Raw genomic sequence first — 27,327 nt, 5'->3', positions numbered from 1 at the left:
CTCCCTCCCTCCCTCCCTCCCTCCCTCCCTCCCTCTCTCTCTCTCTCTCTCTCTCTCTCTCTCTCTCTCTCTCTCTCTCTCCCACACACACACACACACACACACACACACAGGTTTATTGTTTATTTTTTTTTAGTACAACTATATTTCAAGAGGTGTCTCAGGGCAAACTAAAGCCAATTTCATTTTCAACACGAGTTTTCTGAATAAAGATGCATTAAAAACGTCAAGCTTAATTCAATACTAAATTAGTTCCAGTTTTAAATACATTGTCATTTAATCTCAAACTCACAGAGACTGTTACGGGGAATACATTTTGTCAGGTAAAAGTGCTAATAAAATTGGGGGAGATGGATGTAAATCTAATTGGATTTGTCTATCATTCCTGTGAGCAGAAATATTTCAGTAGCACAGTTTGTAACAAAAAATGCTTATGGGGGCTTCCCTGGTGGCGCAGTGGTTGGGAATCAGCCTGCCAATGCAGGGCACACAGGTTCGAGCCCTGGTCCAGGAAGATCCCACATGCCGCGGAGCAGCTAAGCCCGTGCGCCACAAGTACTGAGCCCACATGCCACAAGTACTGAAGCCTGCGCTCCTACAGCCCGTGCTCTGCAGCAAGAGAAGCCACCACAATGAGAAGCCCGTGCACCACAACGAAGACCCAATGCAGCCAAAAAAAAAAAAAAATGCTTATGGAAGTCCGTGCAGTGCCCTGAGATTTTAATAAGAAGCATAGACATATATTAGACACCTATAAAGTTTTAGATTTATTTTGATTCCTACCAGGCAAAGTGTGAAATCAATGCTTCCTAATTCCAGCTAAACAGGAAAGGAAAACTATTACTCATATTTTTCTCCGTCTGTCTTCCAAAGCCACTCAGAGAAAAAGAAAACATACCCCACCCAAAAAAAGAAACCACTGCTCTTATTTTTCCCATGATTGCAGTGAGGCATTTTGAAGCGCCAGAATGTTAGAAAGAATTAGACCTATTTTTACTGTAATCACAAAAAGATGCCTTTAATTTTCCTGAAATGACAATCCAAGGTAAATTAAGCGGCAGAATTCCTTTTTTCCTTTTCTTTTTTTAAAGTATGGTTTCAGGTGTACAGAAAAGTGATTCAGATATAGTATATATATATATATATATATATATTATATATATATATATATAAACATCTATATTTTTAAGATTATTTTCTATTACAGGTTATTACAAGATATTGAATATAGTTCCCTGTGTTATAAAGTAAATCCTTGTTGCTTTTCTATTTTATGTATAGCAGTTTGTATCTGTTGGTCCCATACTCCTAGTTTATCCCTACCCCCTTCTCCCTTTGGTAACCATAAGTTTGTTCTCTGTGTCTGTGAGTCTGTTTCTGTTTGGCATACAGATTCACTTGTAGTATTTTTTAGATTCCACATATAAATGATATTATATAATATTTGTCTTTGTCTGGCTTCACTTAGTATGGCAGTCTCTTGGTCTACCCATGTTGCTGCAAATGGCATTATTTCCTCCTTTTTTATGGCTGAGTAATATTCCATTGTATACATGTACTACGTCTTCTTTATCCATTCCTCTGTTGATGGACAATTAGGTTGCTTCCATGTCCTGGCTATTGTAAATAGTGCTGCCTTGAACATTGGGGTGCATGTATCTTTTCGAATTAGAGTTTTCTACAGATATATGCCCAGGAGTGGGATTGCCGGATCATATGGTAGCTCTACTGTTAGTTTGTTGAGGAACTTCCAGACAGTTTTCCATAGTGTCTGCACCAATTTACATTCCCACCAACAGTGTAGGAGGGTTCCCTTTTCTCCACACCCTCTCCAGCATTTATTGTTTGTAGACATTTTGGTCATGGCCATTCTGACCAGTGTGAGGTGATACCTCATTGTAGTTTTGGTTTGTGTTTTTCTAATAATTAGCAATGTTGAGCATCTTTTCATGTGCCTATTGTCTATTTGTATTTCTACAAAGGTTCTTCTTAAATAAATATTTGCTTTGTGTTGCCTGATGCAGATTTTCCTGAGTAGAAAAGCTCTTGTTTCTTTTTCAGAGCATCTGTTGGCCATCTCTATGTCTTCTTTGGAGAAACGTGTGTTTAGGTCTTCTGCCCATTTTTCCACTGGGTTTTTTGGGTTTTTGTTATTGAGTTGTATGAGCTGTTTGTATACCAAATCTCAGCTTTTTAAATCATCCTTTATTTAGTGCATGGTGCTTTGGGTTGGAAATCTTGAGTGTCCTCAGCTGGGAGGTTCTTGTGTCTGGGATCAGCTTGCAGGTCACAGGTGCCCACTGGGCAAGGTTTTTCTCAACAGGGATGCTCATCTGTGCTTCACTGGCACACCTGGATTATGAACTCCACAGGTATGGGGAACTTGGGGGTCCCAGACTTGGAACTGGTCCATCATCATTTTTTTTCTGTTGGAAAAACAAATCATAAAGCCTTTCAAGATCCAAATGGTGGGAACACAGACTCACAGAATCACAGGGAGGATTGTAAAATTGGGGAACTTTTGCCAATCAACTACATTCTATAACTCAGTGATTCTATATCTCTTTATATATTCTGGAGCAGAGATCTTCAAATTCAGAGATAGCTTTCTGACCTTTTTTTTCAAAGTATAACTCTGCTGATGACTTTAGGGCAATAAATTTCCATACACTCCCCTTGTAGGTGTTCTTTTTTCTAGGCTTTCTGGTCACCAAAACCCTTCCCCCATGTTATGAAAGAGGGGCCTTCAGGACTGATCACAAATGTGACCTTCCTGCATTGCCATGGCATGTATTAAAAAAAAAAAGAGATAAATCATTCCAAATGCTGGTTTCAGGGAATCACTTTGTTGAAGGTTCCATTAGACAAGCTTCCCAGATGTACATGTATTTTTCTTAGTCATGTAACTCGGTCTTGTTTAGATATTCTGATTTCAGGGAGAAGCACACATGAAGGAGTGAGTCCGCTATGCTGATTCCTTCAAGTGCAGAAGTTGAGCTTTTCTGTAGGTGCCAAGTTTTCAAGGGGCACATACATTGGATGGGCCCACAGATAAAATGTTTCATGTTGTCTTTGAGATTCACTGTGCTAATTAATGTGAACATGGAGGTTGGAACCTGTGTTATGATTTATGTGTGGAGAGTGTGGACTGATAAAAACGCACAACCTAAAAGATGAGAATTACGTTTTCTTGGGCAGACTTTCTGAGAACTTAAGTGTGGGACACGGCAACTCAGATAGCACTCAGGGGCTGCCCCAAAGAGGTAGGGGAGGAGCCTGGATGTATAGGAGTTTTTGCAACAAAGACCAAGTAGTCAGAACATCAAAAGATGACTGCAAGAGGGAAGGGATATGGGAACAGATGTATACGTATAACTTTGTTATAAAGCAGAAACTAATTTTTAAAAAATGGGAATAAATAAATAAATAAATAAATAAAATATATAATACACTATATGTTATACAACATTTTAATATATAACGTGTTATATATGACATTATAAATATATACATTATAATATATAATGTATTATATATAACATAATATAAATATATATAACATTATAATTATATATAACTATGACATTATGATATATATAACATATAGTATATTGTATATTTTCACTTGAATACAGAAAAAAAAGATGACTGTTAATTAATGAAAACCAGGCATCTCAAGTTAATGAATTTAGCATTTTTCTGTGTATGGGGAGATGCAAGAGTGTGGGCTCACTGAAGTCCTTCCTTTGATGTCACATGAACTGTCCTGGGCCAGTTTCCAACTTGTCTCCCTCCTGAATCCCATCTGGATGCCAGTGGCTGAGGGCTGGATGGCTGCAGCGTCCTTTGTTGACTGACATGGCAGGCGACGTTCTTCATCCACAAATGTTTGTCTCTGTTCCAGCCCATCCTCAAGGTGTAGGGGTGACAGAAGAGGTATCCCCGTGGGCTTCCTGCCTTGCTTCCCTCTCCTGGGGTCTTGATGGCCCCTGCTCGCCTTCCCCTCCCACTCAGAGCAGCCCACCTCCTTTGCTTATAGCAAGGGAGCCCCCACCCTAGCTCACCCATGCGTGCTTACTTACTGGTACCCACCACGTCCTCAGCAAGCAAGCACCTTCCCATCATAGACAACTCCCAATCAAGAGAGTAAATGGATGAAGGCATTCATCAGCCCCCATCCGAGTCATCCTGTGCAAGTCTATCTCAGATAGGAGTGACCTCCTTCAGGATGGGTGTGTCTGCCTCAGCTGCCTCTCCTCCCCTGGCCGGGGCCAGCGTACCTGAAGTGTCAGTACATGTTTGCAGGAGGAATGGGTGTACCAGTGAATAAGCTAATGAGGACAGCTTGAGGTGGGGCAGGTCCCATTCAGTTCGTTGCTGGAGCAAGCCCGGGGTATCTTACTTGCTTGCTGGTCTCCTACCGGGATTGATTACATTAAAGAAGTAGTCCTCTGAGCCCAGTGACTAACTAATCCATCCCATACCTCTCTGTGATAGCCAAGAAAGCATTTATCTCTCCCATACCCCAGTATACAACTTCCTCCATATGGAACACAATGCATTTAGCCAGCCAGGCTCTGTTTAAGATATTTCCTTGAGATACCAAGATTAAGTAGGGCTTGGAATTTGCCCTTGGAAGGGACCAAAAAAAAAAAAAAAAACCCAATATGAGCTGATAAATACATTTTAATAGGATGTCTTGCATTAAGAGCAATAATTGGAAAGGTTTTTTGGGGGTTCTGTCATTTCTTTATATTGTGTAGATAACGTGATCACATAACACCATTGGTGACTTTATTTCATGATTTGCATAGTTTGGTGGCACCATAACTTAATGTATGTTAAAAAGAACATTTATAAAATTAGTTTCCCGCCTCAAACTGTTAACTGCAGCATCTAGAAGTTTTCCATAGACTTTCATTTTCTCAATGACTCTGGTTGGACTACGTTTTCCAAATTGCCTACAGAGGGTTCCTATTACATTTATGATACAAAGTACTATTTTAAATAGTTTGACTTTTGAAAATGATGTAGATAAAGCACTAAAAGGGAACATCAGAAGAACAGGTGTAAAAAAACATGGACATCCTTCAGGACTTGGGACATTGAGATATTTTATGTATAAAATCATTTAAATTTTAATAATGGAATATATTTGTTTGAAGTTATTTCAGTGTTCCCTTTAATATTTAGCCATTTCCCCGCTGAGGTTTGCTAGAGATGCTAATTATTAGATGTAAAGGAATATTGTTCTGGTCTTTTGGGGACCAGGAGAAAACTCCTGGCCTGTCTGGACTTTGAAATGCCTTTTCGGCAGCCACGGGATGGGTTTACTCTGGAATAAATTACAGCAGAATCTTTTTCCCTGTGTCCTCTAACACCTGTGTTTACATAGTTCATGATTGTTACTAAATTAGATACTCAAGAGAACTCAGTTGGGTTTTAGGCCATTTAATTAGTTATAATTGAGAGAACAAATATTGCAGCAGCTTATGGAAAAAGAGCAAAAGGGTGGGAAATGAAATATACATAGAACATTAAAGGCAATATCTAATTATGTTTCTGGGTCAGACTCTGCTCTATAAAATTAATTTAAAATTGTGGTTTGGGCTTCCCTGGTGGCGCAGTGGTTGGGGGTCCGCCTGCCGATGCAGGGGACACGGGTTCGCGCCCCAGTCCGGGAAGATCCCACATGCCGCGGAGCGGCTGGGCCCGTGAGCCATGGCCACTGAGCCTGCGTGTCCGGAGCCTGTGCTCTGCAACGGGAAAGGCCACAACAGTGAGAGGCCTGCGTACCAAAAAAAAAAAAAGTTGGACACAGCCTGAATTGGGCTTTCCTGGGTTCCATCCCTGGTTAGGGAACTAGATCCCACATGCCAAAACTAAGAGTTCACATGCCACAACTAAGGAGCCTGCCAGCTGCAACTAAGACCAGGTGCAACCAAATAAATAAATTAAATAAATTAATTAAATAAATATTTTTAAAAAGAAATATAGAAGGGGATATAATTAAAGAGTCCAGAAATAAACCCTCACGTTTATTTGCAATTGACTCACAAGAACAGTGTCACAGCAATTCACTGAGGAAAGGAGAGTGTCTTGAATACATGGTGCTGAGACAGTTGGATAAAGGATGCATTTCAAACCTTCCCTCATACCATATGCCAACATTGACTCAAAATAAATGAAAGATATAAGAAGTAAAACTTTTAAACATCTAGGAAAAAACATGAAATCTTCAGGGCCTTTCATTAGGTGGAATTTCTTAGAAGTGATATCAAAAACACAAGCTTTAAAAAAAAAAACAGTCGATAAGTTAGACTTCATCAGAATTAAAAAATTTTGCACTTCAAAAAACACCATTGAGAACCACCTGGAGGGGTGGGATGGGGAGGGTGGGAGGGAGGGAGATGCATGAGGGAAGGGATGTGGGAACAGATGTATATGTATGACTGATTCACTTTGTTATAAAGCAGAAACTAATTAAAAAAATAAAATAAAATAAAAAATAAAAAACACCATTGAGAAAATCCAAAGAGAAGACAGACCGGGAGAAAAGATTTGCACATCATCTTTCTGGCAAAAGACCTGTCTCTAAAAAATATAATTACAGTTCAAGAATAAGGAACAAAGAACCCAATTTAAAAAATGGGGAAAATATTTGAATAGACATCCGCCAAAGAAGGTAGTACAGGAGAAGATCCTTGACATGATTAAGTCATTAGCGAAATGCAAATTAAAACCGCAGTGAGGCACCGTCTGACACCTATTAGGATGTATATAATCAAACAGATAATAACACATCTTGGGTAGGAGGTGGAGAAATTGGAACCTGCATATACTGCTGATGGGACTATACAGTGATGCAGCTGATTTGGAAAACAGTCTGGCAGTTTATCTTAAAGTACTAAACATAAATGTGCCATGTGACATAGCAATTCCACTCCTTGATATCCATCCAAGATAAAATATACATCCATAAAAAATATTGCATATAAATGTTCATAGCAGCGTTATTCGTACTGGCCACCAAGTGGAAATAAGACAAATGGTGTGGCAGTCAGCAGATGAGTGGATAAACAAAATGCGGTGTAGCCATACAGTAGACTATTATTCATCTGTATGAGTCATGGGAATGAAATACTGATGCATGCTACAACATGGATGGACTTTGAAAACATTATACTGAGTGAACGAAGCAAGACACAAAAGACTACATACTATATGAATTGATTTATAGGAAATGCACAGAAATGGCAAATCTAGACTACGTCACTAGTTGACTAAGTGAGACTGAGGTTAGGAACATCAAATGCCTGCAGTTGGACACCAGCAATCATTTTGGGGTGAAGGAAATATTCTAAAATCGGATTATGCTGATGGTTGCACACCTCCATACATTGACTAAAAAAAAGCAATCCTTGAACTTTACACCTTGATGAGTTGGTTTTATGATTTAAAATTATACCTCCGTAGAGCACTTAAAAATCACACTTGGTTGAACAAAGGAATTTGGTAAAGAGTCAAAGAGACTACCCTGGATTACCATTTAATCAGGGATGTATCTAGGTTATACCAATTTTCAAAGCATTGTAAATCTTTAGAACGTCTTCCTCCATCTTTGGAGGGAAGTTTCCTTGAATACTGCCTCTCCTCCTGCCCCGGGAAGAATTTCAGATTACTCAAATTTCACGCATTGATGGTGAGCCTGAAGACATTGAGAATTGGGTCTTGGGAAAGAGCTCTGGCATTTAACTCACCCCAGACCTTGCAGAATGGCCTTTGTTTGGGTTTGAGCCAGGCCAGCGGTCATTCGCCTGAGTTTCCAGCTGCAGCTGGCAAGACAGAAGAGTTTTATAAGAAGAAAATCCAGAAGAAGGCAGGGATTTTAGGACAGGCTCATGGGAAAGGCAAAGTCCAGGTATGGAGTCCTAATTAAAGACCTTTCTTTTTTTTTTTTTTTTTTTTTTTTGCGGTACGCGGGCCTCTCACTGCTGTGGCCTCTCCCGTTGCGGAGCACAGGCTCCGGACGTGCAGGCTCAGCGGCCATGGCTCACGGGCCCAGCCGCTCCGTGGCATGTGGCATCTTCCCAGACCGGGGCACGATCCCGTGTCCCCTGCATCGGCAGGCGGACTCTCAACCACTGCGCCACCAGGGAAGCCCTAAAGACCTTTCTTAATGCCGACTGCTGTGGGAAGCCTGGTGCTCAGGAGAGTTGGTCAAACTTTTTAAAGGGACACATTTTCTGGGAGGGAATCAGCTTCATCAGGCAACATTTTCTTCAGACAACATTTTCTCTCCCCTAATCCATTGCGTCTGTTTTGACTACACCTTTATTTTTCTAGTGTCTTCTCTCTTTTAATAAAAGAGGTGACCTGTTTCTCTACAAACTTAGAAAATCTTCAAAAAATTGAAATGTTTTTCAGAACTGAGAAGGATTTTAGTTCGATCATCCGTGTAGCCTGTTTCTCTAAGAAGGGCATTTCTTATACGCTTCTTAACATGATTTTGCCATAAATTCAGCCCATGAGATAGCTTTGAAATAAGTTTTATATTGATAAACTCTGACCAAAACAACCCAAAGACAATGGAGCTAATTTGATGAGATTTTTCTTTTTTTTTTTTTTTAGTTTGTTTTAAGTTCTTCCAGTGCAGTGGAATTGTTGGACATGAATTGATTTCCATATTAAGCTGATGACTATAATAGGCAGACACGTTTGTGTCATGGTACTTTCTAAAAGATTGGACTTGAACGTGCTGTAAGGAAAAAAGGTGGTCTCCTAGAAGACTCCATTCTACTTTCAAGTAGATGACGTGTACCTAGTAGTAGTAGGCTTGAGTTTCAAAGGTCTTGGGCATTTCTTTTCCAAGCTCTTGTCAATGACTTTAGATTGGTAACTTGAAATTGTCTACAGTGGGAAATTTTAAATCTCAAAAATCAACAAATACAAGGAATCAGGTTTTCACCTACCATCCCAGGTCTGCTTGTTTATCCACATGAAATTGACCATAATCAACCCGTATTGAGCTATAAAACCAGCAACTTCAGATCTTGGTTTCAAAATATGTTTAAACCCCTCTGAGGTATGTAGAACTGGAAGAGGCTTTCCAGCTACAAGTGTTGTGGGTGATAGTGACTAAATTTCCTCTCCCTTAACCTGTGTATCCGTGGAGGAAGGCAAAGACCATTTTAATTGATGGCCACAATTCGAGTTACCCAGAACTGCCGTAGGCATACCTGTGGGCTGTGCCTGTCTATAAAAAGAAGGCAAGGGGCTTCCCTGGTGGCGCAGTGGTTGAGAGTCCGCCTGCCGATGCAGGGGACACGGGTTCGTGCCCCGGTCTGGGAAGATCCCACATGCCGCGGAGCGGCTGGGCCCGTGAGCCATGGCCGCTGAGCCTGCGCGTCCGGAGCCTGTGCTCCGCAACGGGAGAGGCCACAACAGTAAGGAGCCCGCGTACCGCAAAAATAAAAATAAAATAAAAAAATAAAATCAACCCATGTAAAAGAAGGCAGTTGAGCTAATTAAACAACTCAAGTGGTACTGAATGTTTTAGCTTCTTGTATCTGGAAAATATAAAAACCAAAATGGCACACTGCATAGAGAGAGCATAGGAGAGTTTTGTTTTTTACCTTTTTTTTTTTTTTTTTTTTTGGTGTGGTTAAGGGACCCTCTGTTCATTTTGCCTACGTGGAAATTTCAAAGCGGTTTATGTTTCAGGTCATCCAGGTAGGTGACTTCATTTATCTATCTATTTATTTATTTATTTATACAAATAGCAATAACATTCAAGCAATATTTAAGTGTTTCAAACACAGAAAAAAATTATTTATACTGTTTTATCTTGACTTCAGAAATACTTATTGAAAGTGGTAGTTTGTTTACAGTAGACAAAAGGAATAAATAATGTGCAGTATTCTCTAGCTACTGGGGATAGGTGAGTCTTCATGATTTAAATAAAGTAGCAACATTTCTGATTTTTATGATAAATGTTGTGCTTTTAAGTTCTTATGCATGAAACTAATGTTGGTTTTAAGATATTTTGATTAGAGTTCTTTCATGTTTATTGTTTAAATGTGTTTCTTCTTACATTATGGAATTTCCTAAGCAAACTGTATCAGTGACATTTCAAAAATTTATCTAGATTATAACATGTTAAAACTAGAGGAACATTTGAATACTTCATATGCATTTCTTTATAAAATGTGGGAAACCCTTTTTAAAATAATTTTCTTTTTTCTCAACTCACATTAGTTTGTGTTTTTTTTTTTGCAGTAGTATCATTTTAACCCCCAAACTGCATTTTCACAGAGTATCTAATATTTTTTGCAAGTAACATTTTGAATTTGTTCTTGTTGACATATTTATGTTTATATGCATTTTGCATCTCCCTATTTCATGTTTTTGAAATCCAAATGTAACAGATTTCAACTTTTTGTATGACATTATTTTTTTTTCTTTTACTGGGTAGTATCTCTCTTTCTTCTGACTTTTTTGCAAACCTGTTGTTTTTGAATTCTCTTTTTTCCCTTTATTTTCCTTCTCAATATGACACCAGGAGCCAACACAAAGAAAAACGCTGATGATATAACCAGTAATGATCGTGGTGAAGATGAAGGTATTTTTTGTTTTTTTCAAAGCTCGACCTTGGTGCATGATTTTATATCTATCGTTCTTTTTTTTTTTTTTTTTTTTTTCATTTCAACCTGTTTTTCCTCCCTTATCTGCAGTGAGTACACTTTTGTGTGCTTTATTTTCTTCTTGTTTGGAAACCACTGTCATTTTTAATCCCAATGACCATGTAGATGACTGCAAATCACCTGGGAGAACATGTATAAATGTTTCTCAGTATGAAGTGGGTAACAAAATGCCATTTACAAGGAAACTCTTTTTCTTTTTCTTTTTTTTTTTTTTTTTTTGGCTTGGTCACAAGAAGAGAAAATGAAATTTTAAAACATGCATGTATGCTTTCTTTTCTTCCTTCCGAATGTTATTTTATAATTTTGTATTTTGGAACTTTGGTCTTAATTTCTTCTGTGGACAGTGAGACACCTCAGTAGAACTTTTCGGGGGCTGGCATTTCCGTTTTTGTTTGTTTTTACTGTTTTTTTTTTTTTTCAAACATACTGATTCCAAAATAGGGTTTTCAAAGAATCTTCTCTGGCTCACAGTAAAATACATGAAAAAAGTGTCTTAAAGAGATGTTGTTTCTTTTAGAAATGCCTTTTAGCAGCTTTAAAGAAAAAAAGGGGGGATGGAATTGAAATTTGTCAAAAAGTTAGATCTATGCATCTTTGTCTTCACACCACAGCTGCTTTAAGAACATTTTTCCCCAAAAAATGTTTAGCTGCTGTGGAGAGTTTCTTCTTGAAGGATCTCAAATTGTTTGACAGATTATACACTAGAAGTAAAGTGATTTTATTTTTAAAGATGGAAGCTAACATGACATCTAAACCATCATTAACACGTTGTATCCTCTTCCTTCAGCAGAATAAATGGTTTAGAAAAAAGAAAAAGAAATGTTTAAAGTCAGCCTTTGCTGGCTCTAAGGCTGTGTAGGCTGGGTGAAAACATGTTTTTCCCATCCGAGTAGCAAAATGCATGGATCTCCGTTTATTTACCTTAAAACGTTGAAGGCCCTCGATGGACCTTTGGTTCTCTGGCTGAAAGGCAGTTTAAAGTGCATTGGGGAGCTATCCTTGCTGGGAAGCAAAACTGCCCTCAAAGTCCCTTTTTGTCACTTGCTTGGTTTTCCTGCCCTCTTTGATTTTTTTCATTCATCAGTAGCTCTACGAGAAAAGAAGTTTTGCCCATGTTGCTTTCTCATGCCCGCTGTTCTCTCAACACTACTGTTAGTTATTTTTTTTTTCTAACCTGCATTCATAGGGTTCTTCCTGCTTCTAATAACCCTCTAAGAAAGTTCTTCTGATGGCCTTGGAATATCATACCTGCACCTGAATCAGCAGCTAGCCTTTCCTTTGTGAGGCCTCAGAACACCTGTAGTTTTCTCCGTATCCCTATATAGCCAACTATGGGTGTTAATTTGCATCTTGCTCTTTTCTGGCTTTTCAGTGTATTTTTCCCTTTTGATCATTAGGATCTGTTTTCACAGTGCTCACCAGTCACCTTTATGACGGTTACCATGCCATCTAGTTTTCCTTTAATACCAAGAAACTGTGATTATTTTTTTAACTTTGAACGAATCTGGCATCTGGTTATTTCTTCCTCAACGTCATGAGAACCTTGTTCTTTGTGTCTCGGAGGTAAGAGCTGTTAACCTAACGTTTTCTCTGAGGGAGCCCCATAAAGCAGCCCTCAAGATCTCAACTTCTTCCTTTCCCACAGTGGAGTAGCGTGCAGCCTACTGCAGCATGGTAACATAAATAAGGGCCGACACAGCAAATCAGAGTCCAGAGAGAAGGGTGGGTAGTGTAAAACGCCAGACCCCTATAGGGACAGTGATTTGTTTAAAAATTCCACGTAGCATATGATGAGTGAAGGATTAAAAAACGATTTTTACTTCCTATTTAAGTTTTACAGGATAAAATAGTGTTCTGCGGCAGATTAAATATCTGCAGACACATGGGCACCTTGACACTTTTTTCTGCACTTGACTGTGACCCCTGGGTTTCTTTTGCCTTCTGGATGCTGTATGGTGGCAGCCAGGACCCTGTTTTGAGATCATGATCATAATTCCTTTTATATGCAGCCACCATCCAAAGGGCGGTTTGTTTCCTTAAAATTCCTTTCTGATCGTTCAAAAGTGTCTCCATGAATTAGGGAAAAAAAGTTTTTATTTAAGAAAAAATGAAAATAAAATGTACATGGATACATTTGGTTTTCTTTTGATATACAGATATTTAAATGACACACACATATATATGTATATACACACATAAATATCCAGAAATCATTAGAATCCAGGTCAGGATTCTTCAGCATTAAAGGTAAAGCCCAAGGAATGATCTACACCAAACAAGTTACTTAATCACAACTTTTCAGAAAGTAGGCTCTACAAATGGACATATGGTCTCCAAACTTCTGTTGTCCCAGAACATTGCAAAATAGGATTTTCACATCATTGTTAAATAAAATAATAATGACTCTGGGTACTCTGGTTGCAAGTAACAATGGGAGTTTATATTCCCTGTAAAAATATGCAGCATTGCCAAACTTTCATCTTGAGGTTGGAATCTTGTGCCATTTTTATTCCAGCTCTCCTCTCTCTTTTTTTTTTTTTGTCACTTAAGTTGGGATATTACTGCAATCAGTAAATTAGAGAAAAAACACTTGCTTGGACATTTTGTTTTGTTTTTACACATTTCTGTCCTGTTGATCACGTTTAACCATTTATTTGTTTCTTGTCATCATGTGCCCTGTATTGAGAGCTTACAGTTTCACGACTAGTTTTATGTTCTCGTTGTTAAGTTGAAAATGAATCTATAAGCTCATCTTTGACTGAAGGTAGAAGTTACAGTAAAAATAAATTATAATTTTGACGTTGATTTCACACTTAGTTAGATGATAAAAAATATATTTTGTAATAGATGCCCTTCTAGGGTTTGAGCACTCTTTAGGGAAGATGTATTTCATCTCCATCCTTGCATTTTTAGTGTTGTAGGTACATACAGAAACCTACACCTGCATACACGTTCCTTCCAATGCCTGCATCATTTCTGTGAGTAGAAAATATAACAACATTGACCATTTTCGTTAGGCCATCTTACCAAGAACATACCTAATATAAAAAGGGCCATGTGGGGCTTCCCTGGTGGCGCAGTGGTTGAGAGTCCGCCTGCCGATGCAGGGGACACGGGTTCGTGCCCCGGTCCGGGAAGATCCCACATGCCGCGGAGCGGCTGGGCCCGTGAGCCATGGCTGCTGAGCCTGCGCGTCCGGAGCCTGTGCTCCGCAACGGGAGAGACCACAACAATGAGAGGCCCACATACCGCAAAAAAAAAAAAAAAAAAAAAAAAGGGCCATGTGATTGAATCCAGTCTAAACTAGGAAAAGTCACCCACGTCCTTTGCCCTTGATTTAGCATCGGTGAATCAGCATGATGTTTTATTGTGTTTCCTTACTTGGCTTTCTTTTCCAGACATCCATGATCAGAACAGTAAGAAGCCAGTAATGGTGTACATCCATGGCGGGTCTTACATGGAGGGCACGGGCAACTTGATTGACGGTAGTATTCTCGCGAGCTACGGCAACGTCATCGTGATCACAGTTAACTACCGCCTGGGGATTCTCGGTGAGTGACTCCGTCGTGCTGAGCACCGCACAGGAGGCCGTGAGGAAGTTCTGCTTTTGGTTTGGGGCTCGTTGATTCCAACTGTGTTACTCTAATTCCTAGAAATTTCTACTACACAGAGCTCACTTCATGCTGCAAGATATATGTGTCCCTTAATGTTCATGCAGCGCCGTCTGTTTTGTTTGTTTGTTGTTGTTTAAAGTTTGCACTTTTGAATCCAGGAATTTCGTTTCCTAGGATCCGCCTCAAACACATGCAGCCTCCAGGGTGATCAAATGAACATGATACTTTATTGAAAGCACGTTTCTTTCTGTGGGCTTAGCCGACCTAACCCTGTGGAATGAACACAGTCTGGAGACGTGTCTGATAATGCATTTGGTCATAGGTGATAACTTGGTAATGGTCGATAATGGCCACAGACACTAGCGTTCTTTTGTGGTTTTGTAGGTGTGTTAATCAGTTAATGGTTGGTCGGAAAATCTGTTACTTAATTCCTTAATGCGTTGTCTGTGTCTGTCATATCTTGAAGAGTTGCATGGCTGTTGCGTTTACGTGAGATGGAATCCTCCTATTTGAATTTTGTAATTGGATGGCTTTTCATTTTATGTAAATGTTATGATTTATGATGAAAGGACATTGGCCAAGTGCATAGGGATTCAAGAGCAGCTCTGCGTTGTTTCGGTGTTAAATTCGTTTTTCCCCAACTGGGGGTTGGAAAAAAAAATAACATAGTTTGAAGTTAATATTTTGAAGCTTACCTTCTTCTGTGGTTTAGCGTGTTCTTGGTCAGTTCATGAATAATATTCCTAGCCTATGTAACAACGTTCGTTTTCAAGGCAAAAATGCATTGAGGGGATGCAGAAAATTGAGTGTACAGCAGGGTGGCTATGAGAATGAGATCTGTATGTCACAGGATGGTTATGGTAAAAGATATGAAAAATAAAATGGACCAACGGACCGGTTTCAAATAAGAAACAGGGCTGAAATGTTTTCTCCAAAGAGGCAAGTATCACTAAGAATATTTTATTTTCAACTTGATGTTTTAATTTTGTTCTGAGCCTTTTATTTCATTCACTACTGAAAACATTCACCTATGGAAGACCTTGGAGTAAGGGGATGAGTTGTAGATGACCTTCTAATTTAGAAACGCACATCACCCACAGATGTTTGCAAAGTTGGGCGTTTTGGAGCATCGATAAAGTACTGGAAATTTCAGGGTTTTAGGATGAAACGCAACAAAAAGCCTCAGAGTCTAGAGCCTTTGTGTTTTGTGGTTTTTATTTCCTTTTCTTTTCTTGTCGGTGCTAGGAGCCAGATCTCTGTGGAATGATTTCCGTTCGTGTTGGACAGAGAGGATGGCATGCCTCTCTGAATGTTTTCCAGAAGCCTCTGGCTAGTTGCTTTGGCTCCTGGTGTTTGAAACCGGAAATGCTGTTTCTCGATGTTTTACAAAAGGTCCATTCTAAGGAAGAGGTGGGCCAAGGAAGCCACGGACCAGGGCTTGCTGCTAGCAACCCTTTCAAAGAGGGCAGTGTGGGTGTCCCTCGGTAGCATCACCAGCCCTGGGCGCTGCTTTCTGAACAAAGCAATGGGCTTTGGGTAAGTCCTTGCTTCAGGGGAATAACAAAGCATCCTCCTGCCTGCACAACACGGTGGTGATGTGACTTAAAAGGGTAGGTTTCAAAAGAAATCGATTTTCTCCCCCGTTTAACGCCAAACTGGTATTAAGCAGCTTTACACAGTGATCTCTTATCTATTTGGCCCATTTGTGAATCTGGAAAAGTACTGTGGGAATTATACACACCTTCAATTTTTTTTTTAAGAAAAGAAGAAAAAAGCTTGCTTATAGAACTTTTCTCATTGAACAATTTTAGTTTTACCGTTTGCTGCCGAGAGTTAAAAAGAAAAAATCTTGGTAAGATAACAGAGGGCTGTGAGAGTTATGGCATGGAAATAAAAGAAGCAATTTAGCGTCTCCAAGCCAGTCTATTTACATTCCGCGAATGAGTTAGTGTGAAGCTCAGCACCACAGACCCCCTTTTATCTGATGGAGTGCAGTGTGCCAACTTTGCTGATTATACAGGGCGATAGAGATTTTTTAAATGGGACTTGGTTTATTGTCGTCAGGGATCTTGCATGGGCTACCATCCTCTGGAGAACTGTGCGGTGGCCATTTACTTTTTGCTTGTAGGAAATCACTAGTACCACTCTCGAAAACTATTTCAGACCCTTGGCATCCAGATATTTTTAAAAAGGATCCAGTAAAATGGTACAGCATGCACGGTCATGATCCTGTCCATTAGCACTGTGATAGGAATAGATGTTTTTACCAAAATGTTGAAATAGTGTTTGAGGATTTTTTTTCAAAAGTAATAAATGCATAAATGCTATTTTTCTGCCCAAGGAATGGAAAAGCATCATTTGCGATGAGGACCGTTCTTTTACAGAGTAACAAATGCTGTTTTCCTACCCAAAAGAAAGGTTTACGAAGACGGATGATGGTCAGAGGGAAGCAGGAGGCTGGCGTGGAGAGAACATAGATTTTTATAATGAGATGAGAATGAACGACTTGGTGTCTGTGGTGTGACATTGAGAAAGTCAGGTGATTTTTTCGGAGACTCTCCGAAAGGTAGTCCCATTCTCTCTCTCTGGCAAGGCTGTTGTACGTACCATATAAACATCCAATGGGTTTATGTACGTGAAGTTTCATAGCCCAGCACTAGGAACCAGTGAACCCAGACAGGTGATCACTTCCAGTGTTATTAATAGCCTTGGACATCTTATTGACATCACTGTTGATCCCCTGAAAAAAATTGCGACTGGCTGAAACGGTAACATCTGTCCAATACTGACGTCTCAACGGAGCCAGCTTAATTAAACAAAAGCAATGATAAGACGCTCGTAATAAGACACAGATGACAGGATCTTCACGCGTGCTTTTTGAACAATGAATATTTTCTTTAATCAGAAGTGCGTCACACAACCTTGCTAGCCAATGAGCATGTAATTTATTATCTAATCCAGGACACTTTGAAAATGGTTAATAATGCTCTTAATAAACTGGGATCATTCCAGGCCAACTGGGCTGCACCATCACAGCTATAAAGTAATTATTCATACCCACACACGGTCTAATGAACAAACTGGTGGTCCATTTATTTTCAAAGGAGATCTCTTTTTAAAGCATATTTCCTGTTGGTCCTGCCGTGTACCTTTGTCATCAGGAAAGCATACATGGCTAAAACTTGGGTGCTATCACGACCGCCTCTATTTTTGTTCATGATGATTGTTCAAAGACCATTGCTATATAAGAGGAATCTCCTGGCTGAGGCTTATTGATGGAAATACCTGGAATTTATTTATGGGTGGCTCTTACCTTTGCTTTCCTTCATTAATTGTCTCTAATTTGCATCTTCAGTTGGTTACTTCAAATGCCGATTTTAGTTTAGCTGAGAGGGTATTACCTTTTTGGTTATCCTATGATTTGGTGCCTCCTGCAGGCTTTAAACTATTTCGCTTTGAAACAATCTTCTCTATATGCCTTACCACGAAACTCATGGAGAGCCCGTGGTGTGGCCATCCCTGGACATTGTCGATGCTCCTTCATTTAATCCTCATACACTCCCTTGGAAGGGTTCCCTTATCTTACTTTTGGGGAAACAAAGGCTCAGAGGTGATGGGATGGACTCACAGTGGTACGGGGATTGGAACCCTGGTCTAACAGTGTTAATTAGCCGAACTGCCGTAGGAAACAGTGCAAATCTTTATATGAGATCCAGCTTCTCTCATCGCACAAAACGTCAGATGTGCCTATGGTTGATCCAGATACAAAATTGCGATTCGATGCTTACACTGTATTCCTGTGTTCCTCAAAGTGGTTCCTTCATCGCTGATGCATTTTCATCAAATCATCGTTGATGGTCTACTATGGTGCATGGGCCCAACGATGGCATTTGTAAAATCAAAGCTCTCAGACACAGTAGATCTAAGGCTTTATCAGCTAGTCAGGTGTCTAACCTCTTACGCCCATTCTGTTGCCTTGTTGCTGTCTGTGGCCAATAAATGGAATTAAGACAGTTGACCCAGAGAATGACTTTGAAACCGCATAACCCAGATTAGGACTTGAACCTATGGGCCGGGACTCAAACTCAGCCAGAACCCACAATAGGACTTGAACCCACTGTCTTTTGATTGAGATCACACACCTGGTCTCAGAACTGAATGAAGCTCAGGTTCTTTATGTCTCAGTGCAGAAAGAATTCAGTGAGAGACAAAGTGATAGGTAAGAAGTGGATTTATTTAGAGAGATACATATTCCATAGACAGAATGCAGTCTGTCTCAAAAGGCGAGAACAGCCTTGGGAGAAACACGCTCCACAGACAGCGTGTGGGCCATCTCAGAAAGCAAGAGGCCATGAAATATGGGGTGGTTAGTTTTTATGGGCTGGGTAATTTCATAGGCTAATGAGTGGGAGGATTATTCCAAGTATTTTAGGGAGGTGGTGGAGATTTCCAGGAATTGGGCCACCACCGACATTTTGGCCCTTTATGGTTGGCCTCGGAACTGTCCCGGTGCCTATAGGTATGTCGTTTAGATGCTCATGTATTACAGTGGGCATTTAACGAGGCTCAAGGTCCACTGGAAGTCAAATCTTCCACCAGGGCCTCCCTGGTGGCGCAGTGGTTGAGAGTCCGCCTGCCGATGCAGGGGATACGGGTTCGTGCCCCGGTCTGGGAGGATCCCATATGCCGCGGAGCGGCTGGGCCCGTGAGCCGTGGCTGCTGGGCCTGCGCATCCGGAGCCTGTGCTCCGCAACGGGAGAGGCCACAACAGTGAGAGGCCCGCATACAGAAAAAAAAAAAAAAAAAATCTTCCACCATCTTGGACCTAATTGAGTCTCATCAGTTTATGTCAAATCCTTAAGGGCTATGTCATTCTTTCAGAGGTTGTGCCCTGTCCCCTTCCCTGCTGTGTCAACTTCAGTGGATTTCTCACCTGACAGGTATCTTATAGTCTTTTGAAATGTTGTCCATAGGTTTATATAACTGACTTTTTCAAGGATTAAAAAAGCATCAGAAAGACCTATTCATTTTTTCAAGAAGTGTAGCTACCCTCAAAGTTTTTGTCTCAGGGAATGTTGTGTAATGGTGTTTCTGAAGTTGCCTTTCTCTTTAAGGTTATTAATTGCATAAGACTACTTTTGTTCATTGGTGTCATAACTTTAAATGTAAGATGGAAATGGTTTGAAATAAACGCAGAGCAGGAAGAGCATTTGAATGAAAGGCGCATGACTTGAGCTCTATGCATGCTGTAATGGCATGGCCATGTGGCATTCTGGTCTCCTTTGTGGGGTCTTAGTCTCCATTGAAATGGAAGCTGGGTGGGCTGGCATTGGGAGGATGCCCTTTGACATCGGCCAGAGCAGTTTCACCTTTACCTGTTTGATATATTGCTGTTCCATGTCAGATTCCGTTCATAAAAGGGGTCCGGAATCATTGGAGGAGAGGCTTGATACCTGCCTTCAAAGAGCTATGATCTGAATTCCACGTATGCACAAGCAGTTTGCATCAGGGGTATTTAGTGGTTCTCACATGCCTTATGTACCACTGCTGAGAAATGTCAATTTCCAATTTATATTTCTCTTTCAGTTGAGAGTTAAAGATGTTTACTATTTTTTCCCCTAAAAATCCTTTTTTCTTTTCTTTGTTTTTATCTTTTACTACAGATTTTCTTCTTTTTTTTAAATTAATTTCTATGGGAGTATAGTTGATTTACAATGTTGTGTTAGTTTCTGCTGTACAGCAAAGTGAATCCGTTATACATACACATATATCCACTCTTTTTTAGATTTTATTCCCATATAGGTCCTTACAGAGTGTTGGGTAGAGTTCCCTGTGCTGTACAGTAGGTCCTTATTGGTTATCTATTTTATATATAGTTGTGTGTATATGTCAATCCCAATCTCCCCATTTATCACTCCTCCCGACCCCCTGGTAACCATAAGTTTGTTTTCTACATTTGTTACTCTTATTTCTGTCTTGTCAATAAGTTCATTCGTACCATGTTTTTAGATTCCACATATAAGTGATGTCATATGATATTTGTCTTTCTGTGTCTGACTCACTTCACTCAGTATGACAGTCTCTAGGTCCATCCATGTCGCTGCAAATGGCATTATTTCATTCTTTTTTATGGCTGAGTACTATCCCATTGTGTGTGTGTGTGTGTGTGGTGTGTGTGTGTGTGTACACACCACAACTTCTTATCCATTCATCTGTCTGTGGACATTTAGGTTGTTTCCATGTCTTGGCCATTGTCAATAGGGCTGCTGTGAACATTGGGATGCATGTATCTTTTTGAATTATGGTTTTCTCCAGACATATGCTGAGGAGTGGGATTTCTGGATCGTATGGTAGCTCTATTTTTAGTTTTTTGTAGAACCTCCATACAGTTCTCCATAGTGGCTGCACCAGTTTACATTTTCACCAACAGTGTAGGAGGGTTCCCTTTTCTCCACACCCTCTCCAGCATTTACTGTTTGTAGACTTTTTGGTGATGGCCGTTCTGAGCGGTGTGAGGTGATATCTCATTATAGTTCTGATTTGCATTTCTTTGATAATTAGTGATGTTGAGCATCCTTTCATGTGCCTGTTGGCCATCTGTATGTCTTCTTTGGAGAAATGTCTATTTAGGTCTTCTGCCCATTTTTCGATTGGGTCGGATTTTCTTTTAAATCACTCATGGAACACATCTTCCTTATCAAGTCAAAAGTTCATCAAGGTATCTATAAAGAAAAAAATAACGTCTTTCCCTTCAAGGATCTCCATGCTACCCCCTAAGTCCATCCTCTTCCCTCTCTGCTCAGATTTCCCCTGATCAGATCTGTGACCGGGAAAAGCTTCCTTTATCCATCCTCAGAGAGAAACTGCGCATTATTCAGGGATGGAAGAATGCTGTAAGAAGCTAAATGGGTAGACAGGAAGGATGAAGTATTGCACTGAGGGAAAAGATAAAGTGGAAACGTACAGGGAGTTTGGGAGAAGTGTGAGAAAATGGGGGAGGCAGAGGCCAGGCACTTGATGTGGGACCAGTCACAGCCCCAGAACGGAAAGAGGGTGGACGGAAAGATTGAAAGCCTTAGAATAAGACCCTCTGTGGTGGGCGGGGGAGGTGATCGGCCAGCGTGGTAACAGTCTCCCAGACTCATTTCTGCAAAGCTCCCTGATGTGGCTCAAGACGGACTGAGGGTTAGAGGGAGGTATACCCCCTAGATAACACAGTCATAGGATGGACACATGTGCATGGGGGAAGGGAGGGCTGGCATAGCTTCCCTGATCCTAAAGTTATGCAAAAAAGAAAATAAACAAGATGCTTCCCCTTTGCCCGCCCCCCCCAATGTCTTTCATCATCTTCATCCGTAACTCTCTGTGCATTTAATACTCATTCGGAAATGCTGTAGTCTGGACTCTGTTGTTGCTCGTGTGTTGATAAGAACCAGAACTCTGGACAAAAACATCGTAGCCAGGTTTTGTATCCATGATCCTTTACTTGGGTTTTCCTCTTCTGCCTCCTGGTGGCTAAAAATGCCCATTGCATTAATTTGATTTATTCTGCAATTAAGGAATTGGCTTGGCTGTGGATGATCCCTCTTGCCTCTGGGATTTTGCAGGCACACGGCGGGGGGTAGATGTGGAAGCCACTGCAGTGGAATAAAGACCCTGACATGAGACAGATGCCTTTTATGCAGAGGTTGATATGAGCACCAGAACAAAGAGCATCCCTCGCTGTGAGGTTGACAGAGGCCACAGAGGAAAGTAAAAGTCCGCAGCAAATAAAGACAATGTGAAAGGATGCGGGTGGTGATGAGGAGGCAGAAAAGACTTTTTTTTTCAATCTCAAATGCACAAAATTATTGACTAGCGTGTGCCTTATGACGGAGAATTTCCTCGATCTCTTTATGAACGATTCAGAATTTCTTAAAAGAAGTCGGCCTGTTACTTGTACATGCATAGCCATTTTTGGAAATCACAATGCCCCGATACACTTGATGCTCGGATACTCTTATTATATTTAATAAGCACGCATTTTCCAGTTAATTGATTCCAGGGTGTCATGTCAGTAATAATCACACGGGGTATATACATTTTTTTAAAAATGCTCTTTTCCTGGACATGTTTACATCCAAAACAGAGTCTCATAAGATGATCCATTCTACATGAAAGAAACCACTTTCTCTGCTTTGTATGCTTTCCTCATTTTGCTTCTCACCTAGCAAAAGAAGGGTTGATCATTTTTCATTGATTAGGATAAAGGGGTGTCTCTCTTCATGGGGAAAAACACACATAAACATCACTCTGAATGAAAGGAAAGGTGTGGTGGGCATTTGAATATGGGGCAGCGTAGAAACTGGAAAGTTCCAAGGAGGAGTCTTGAATTTAAGAGCCAAGATCCATTAGCTTGATTGGGGTGAGCTAGATATTAAGTCTCTGGCAATCGTTCCATCAGATAAATGGTTTTTAAACAATGCCTGAAAGAGAAATACCTGCATTCTTCCTATGTACGTTTTCTTCCTCCCCTAGGTGTATTCAAGGAATTAATCTTTCCAAGTCAGATCATTGAAAAATCTCTAAGAGGCAATCAGAGTGGGACTTTTAAAGACCACAGAGGCTGAAACACTCCAGGACTATACAAATTGTGGCCTGCAGACCATTTTTCTCTTTTTTCCCCCGCACATTTGCCTGAAAGTATGGATTGCGTGTTTTACAGGAAGCGTGGAATGAATATGCACATGTCCACACTCACCACGGCAGTGGTACCGCAAAGGGCATATTCTATTCTAATATAACTCTCGTAGTTTTGTCCAATCACACGTCAATCAGTCATGGGCTTTATGAAAATAAATCCTTGGGGACATAAGGATCGAAGTGAATGTCTTAGGCATCAAAACGTAATGCAGAAACGGCAGATACACCGTGCATTTAACCATGTAAAATGTATTTTTCAAATAAGATTACATAGTAACAGAGGGATTGGGTAAGTCCCATCTAATGGGTAGGGCAGTTTTTCCTTTGATTAAAAATAATAATAATAATAGCTCTTTGGAAAGAAGTGTGCGATTCTCAGTATAAAAAATCAGAGCTATTTTAGAATGGTAAATGCAACATTCTTCTGACATAACAGCCATTAGACATGGATGAGCTGGGGTCTTCATGCAAATAAATCAATTGCAAGACTCTTGATCCCTTTAATTATTTGAGACTGCAGGCACTGGTTTTTGTTGTGTTCAGTACAGAGGCTTTTATTCTAGGCTCTGATATTATGGGGAAAAAGGCTGTGTCCTGTGCAGTGGGTCTAGTCATCCACAGGTGGCTTGAATACATGCATTATTATAAAGAGACACATTTCACTCTAGACAGAGGTATGAGATCATCTCCCAGAGAAACACTACCAATTCTACCAGAGACACCTAAGATTTGTACTGGAGTTGGGAAAACAATTTTGGAATAAAGAATTGTTTCCAGTTTGGATTGAGAAATGTTTTCTGTCTCTCAAAGTGGCTGCTACATCTTTACTGATATATCCCAATAATGGTTTAGATGACTCAGTTGTGCTTTTTCTTAGGCATATGACAGATAGATATTGATATAGAGAGATAGGTATATATGTATATAAAATATGTGGATATATATAGAGAGAGTTAGGTATATATTATATAAAGATACACATAAAAATAGGTGTATATATATTATAGAGATAAATAGAGATAGGTATATATAGATATATATATACAGAGATATATGTAGAGAAATAGGTATATATATGATATATATAGAGAGAGAGATATGTGGATATACATATATATATCCTCTTGTCTCTTCTTTATAACATAAACTTATAATACCATGTAGAAATATCACCCATCTTTTCCTGTAATACTTCTTTGTTAAACCAGGCATAAGAGTTCACATCTTTCCAAAAAAGAATCTTGTGCAAATGGCCTTATCCATTTCTACCTTTCTTTCTTCCCCATGCTATCCACTTTTTTAGTTATATTTATTTTAGTCGTATTTATCTGTTTCTCCCCCCTTTATCTCGAGTTTGCTAACTTCCTCCATTTTAATCAGAGTTCACCAACACGGTTCTCCTGAGGACCACTCATACATTGTTAGCCTTTTCTAGGACGATCCGAATTCTTTCAGTGGCCTTTGCTGCATCCTCATTTTTCTTCATCTTCTTGCAAATGACCCACTGGTTCGTCTCCACTCCCGCCTTTCACTGTCTGTGTCCTTTATTTAAAATAGTTTATATACCATGTTGTGCATTTAAAGTGTACAGTTCCATGGCCTTTAGTATATTCACAAAGTTGTACCACCATCAACGCCCCCTAATTTTTGAATGTTTTCATCACTCCAAGGAGAAACCCAATATTTATTCTTCTCAGTCTCCACAGACTTAGGCAACCATTAATCTACTCTCTCCCTATGGATCTGCCTTTCCTGGGCATTTCATACAAAGGGAGTCATATGCTGTGCGCTCTTTTGTGTCTGACATCTTTCACTGAACATGATGTTTTCAAGATCCATCCACGTTGTAGCATATTATCAGTACTTGGTTATTTTTTATGGCCAAATATTTATTCCATTGCATGGATACAGCATGTTTTCTTTATCCATTCGTCTTCTGATTTGTATTTGGTTTGTATCCACTTTTTGGAGATTATGAATAAAATGCTATGAACATCCATGTACAAGTTTTTTGTGGGGATATATGTATTCGCTTCTCTTGGGTACAAACCTAGGAGTAAAATTGCTGGGTCGTATGATAAAGCTGTTTAATCAGCTAAGTAACTTCCAAATGCTTTTCTAAAGTGGCTGCACCATTTTACATTCCCACCAGCCTGAGGGTTCTAATTTCTCCGCATCCTTGCCAACACTGGTTCTTGTCTGTCTTTTTGACTACAGCCATCCTAGTGGGTATAAAGTGGTGCCATTTTTGATGTGCATTTCCCTGATGGCTAATGACATTAAGTATCTTCTCATGTGAGTATTGGCCATTCGTATATCTTCCCTGGAGAAATGTGTACTCATATTCTTTCCCCGTGTTTGAGTGGGGTATTCACCTTTTTAGTATTGAGTTAAGAGGGTTTTTATGTTTGTTTGCTTGTTTTTTAAATGGTGTGTTCTGGGTACATGTTCCTTAGCAGATACAGGACTTGCAAATATCTACTCTCATTTTGTTTTCTTCCCACTTTTTGGATGGTGCCCTTTGAAACACAGATGTTTTTCATTTCGATGAAGTTCAGTTTATCTCTTTTCTCTTTCTATGTTTGCTCTTTGTGTTGCTTATATGATGTCTTCACCTAACCTAAGCGCTCACCACTTCATTCCTATACTTTTTTCTAAGAGTTATACAGTTTTAGATCTTGTTTTAGACCAGATCCCTTTTGAGTTCATTTTTTAAAGCATTGTCATGTGGTTTTTGTTTTTTTTTTTCTCTTGCTATATTACATTCATCCATTTTTGACTATTAAACTGCCCTTGCATCCTGCAGTAAATCCCCACTTGGTCACGGTGTATAATCCACTTTACATGCTGCTGGACTTGGTTTGCTAGTATTTTTGAGGATTTTGTTTGTCTGTTTGTTTAACTTCTGGTTCTGGGGAAAGAAATGACTTCTAGTTCTAAGTATATTGTCGATTTCATGGTTTCTGGACCTATGCACTGCTGACATTTAGAATGGGTGTCTCTTCTTTGTGGAGGGTTTCCGTTGTACCCTGTGGGGTGTGAACAACATCCCTGACCTCTGCCCTCTAGAATGCCAGTAACACCTCACAGCCCACAGTCATGACAACCAAAAATGGCTCCAGGTGTTGCCAAGAGGCCCCTGGTGCGGAGTGGGTGGGAAGCATCAACCCGGTTGAGAACCACTCACCTGATTTATACTTCCCTTCTCTGAGAACGAGGGGGCACCATGACATTCTCGTTTTGTACCAAAAAATCCACACTCCGTTCTGTACGGGTTTGTTTCTTCACGTGCGTGATGTTTACTTCCAGTAACCAATTTCTTAGCTCCTTGCCGGCTGGGGTCATAGCTCACAGTGTCTTTGTCTCCTGAGCGTTTACCAGAGAATAAACATCTTCTGGATGATTTCTCCTGCAGTGTTCTGGCCTTCACATTGTGAAATGAAATCTCAGTCACAAGGAGAGAGTATATGAGCGTCAACATTTTTTTTTTTTTTTTTTTTTTTTACTGCAGAATGAGTGAACTCCTAGTGGTCAACATCCAACATCCTAATTTTATGGAAATCGTGCTTAATAACCCTTCTGCCGCTGTTGCTTTTTCGCAAATACTAAAGGTTTCCTTTTCCTCAAAACATGTACTGATGCTAGTCTCATCAGCGGAGGATTTATTTTCATTCCATGTAGGTTAGCTTCAGTGGAGACAGTTTTGCTGGTGGCGTGCCTTTGACCTTGAATGAAAACTGAAGGTTTTAAACAGTATTTTAAATCTGCGTATCTTTTTTTTTTTTTTGCGGTACGCGGGCCTCTCACTGTTGTGGCCTCTCCTGTTGCGGAGCACAGGCTCCGGACGCGCAGGCTCAGCGGCCATGGCTCACGGGCCCAGCCGCTCCACGGCATGTGGGATCTTCCCGGACCGGGGCACGAACCCGTGTCCCTGCATCGGCAGGCGGACTCTCAACCACTGCCCCACTGGGGAAGCCCTAAATCTGCATATCTTTATATTTTTATCAGATTTTGACAGTTATAAAAACAAACAACCAAAGCAGTAGAGGTGTCTAATAGAGATTTTTTTTTCTTCAACTCTTTGCATGGGTATTTCAAACAATTATGATCATTCTGAACCTTTAAAACTTCCCTACTAGTTTTAAAAGAAGCAAAAGCATTTTTCCTCATTGGCTACAGAACATATCCCTTTGTCCCAGCAATGCACGGGGCCGTATCTCACATTTTCTTCTTAAATTACGAAGCTGTAAATATAAAGCAAAAACTGCTGCTTTGCTGTTTTCTCTCCACATTTTCCCTCTCTTATGAAATCCAATTACAAATGCTCC

At 40.1% G+C, this 27,327-nt stretch overlaps 1 protein-coding gene across 2 annotated transcripts in view; it reads left to right on the top strand.

Moving 5' to 3' along the window:
- Positions 1–27,327, top strand: part of NLGN4X (neuroligin 4 X-linked) — a 458,026-nt gene that overhangs the window by 315,749 nt on the left and 114,950 nt on the right. For both annotated transcript variants that reach the window (XM_082609694.1, XM_082609695.1), the window contains one exon: positions 14,102–14,254. In XM_082609694.1, coding sequence (XP_082465820.1) covers positions 14,102–14,254 — 153 coding nt within the window. The remainder of the gene's footprint in view (positions 1–14,101; positions 14,255–27,327) is intronic.

The sequence above is a fragment of the Mesoplodon mirus genome, assembly GCF_964341445.2.
Source record: "Mesoplodon mirus genome assembly, chromosome: X".
Lineage (NCBI taxonomy): Eukaryota > Metazoa > Chordata > Mammalia > Artiodactyla > Ziphiidae > Mesoplodon > Mesoplodon mirus.
Note: the sequence above shows the minus strand (reverse complement) of the source record. Positions and strands in the feature narration are given on the sequence as shown.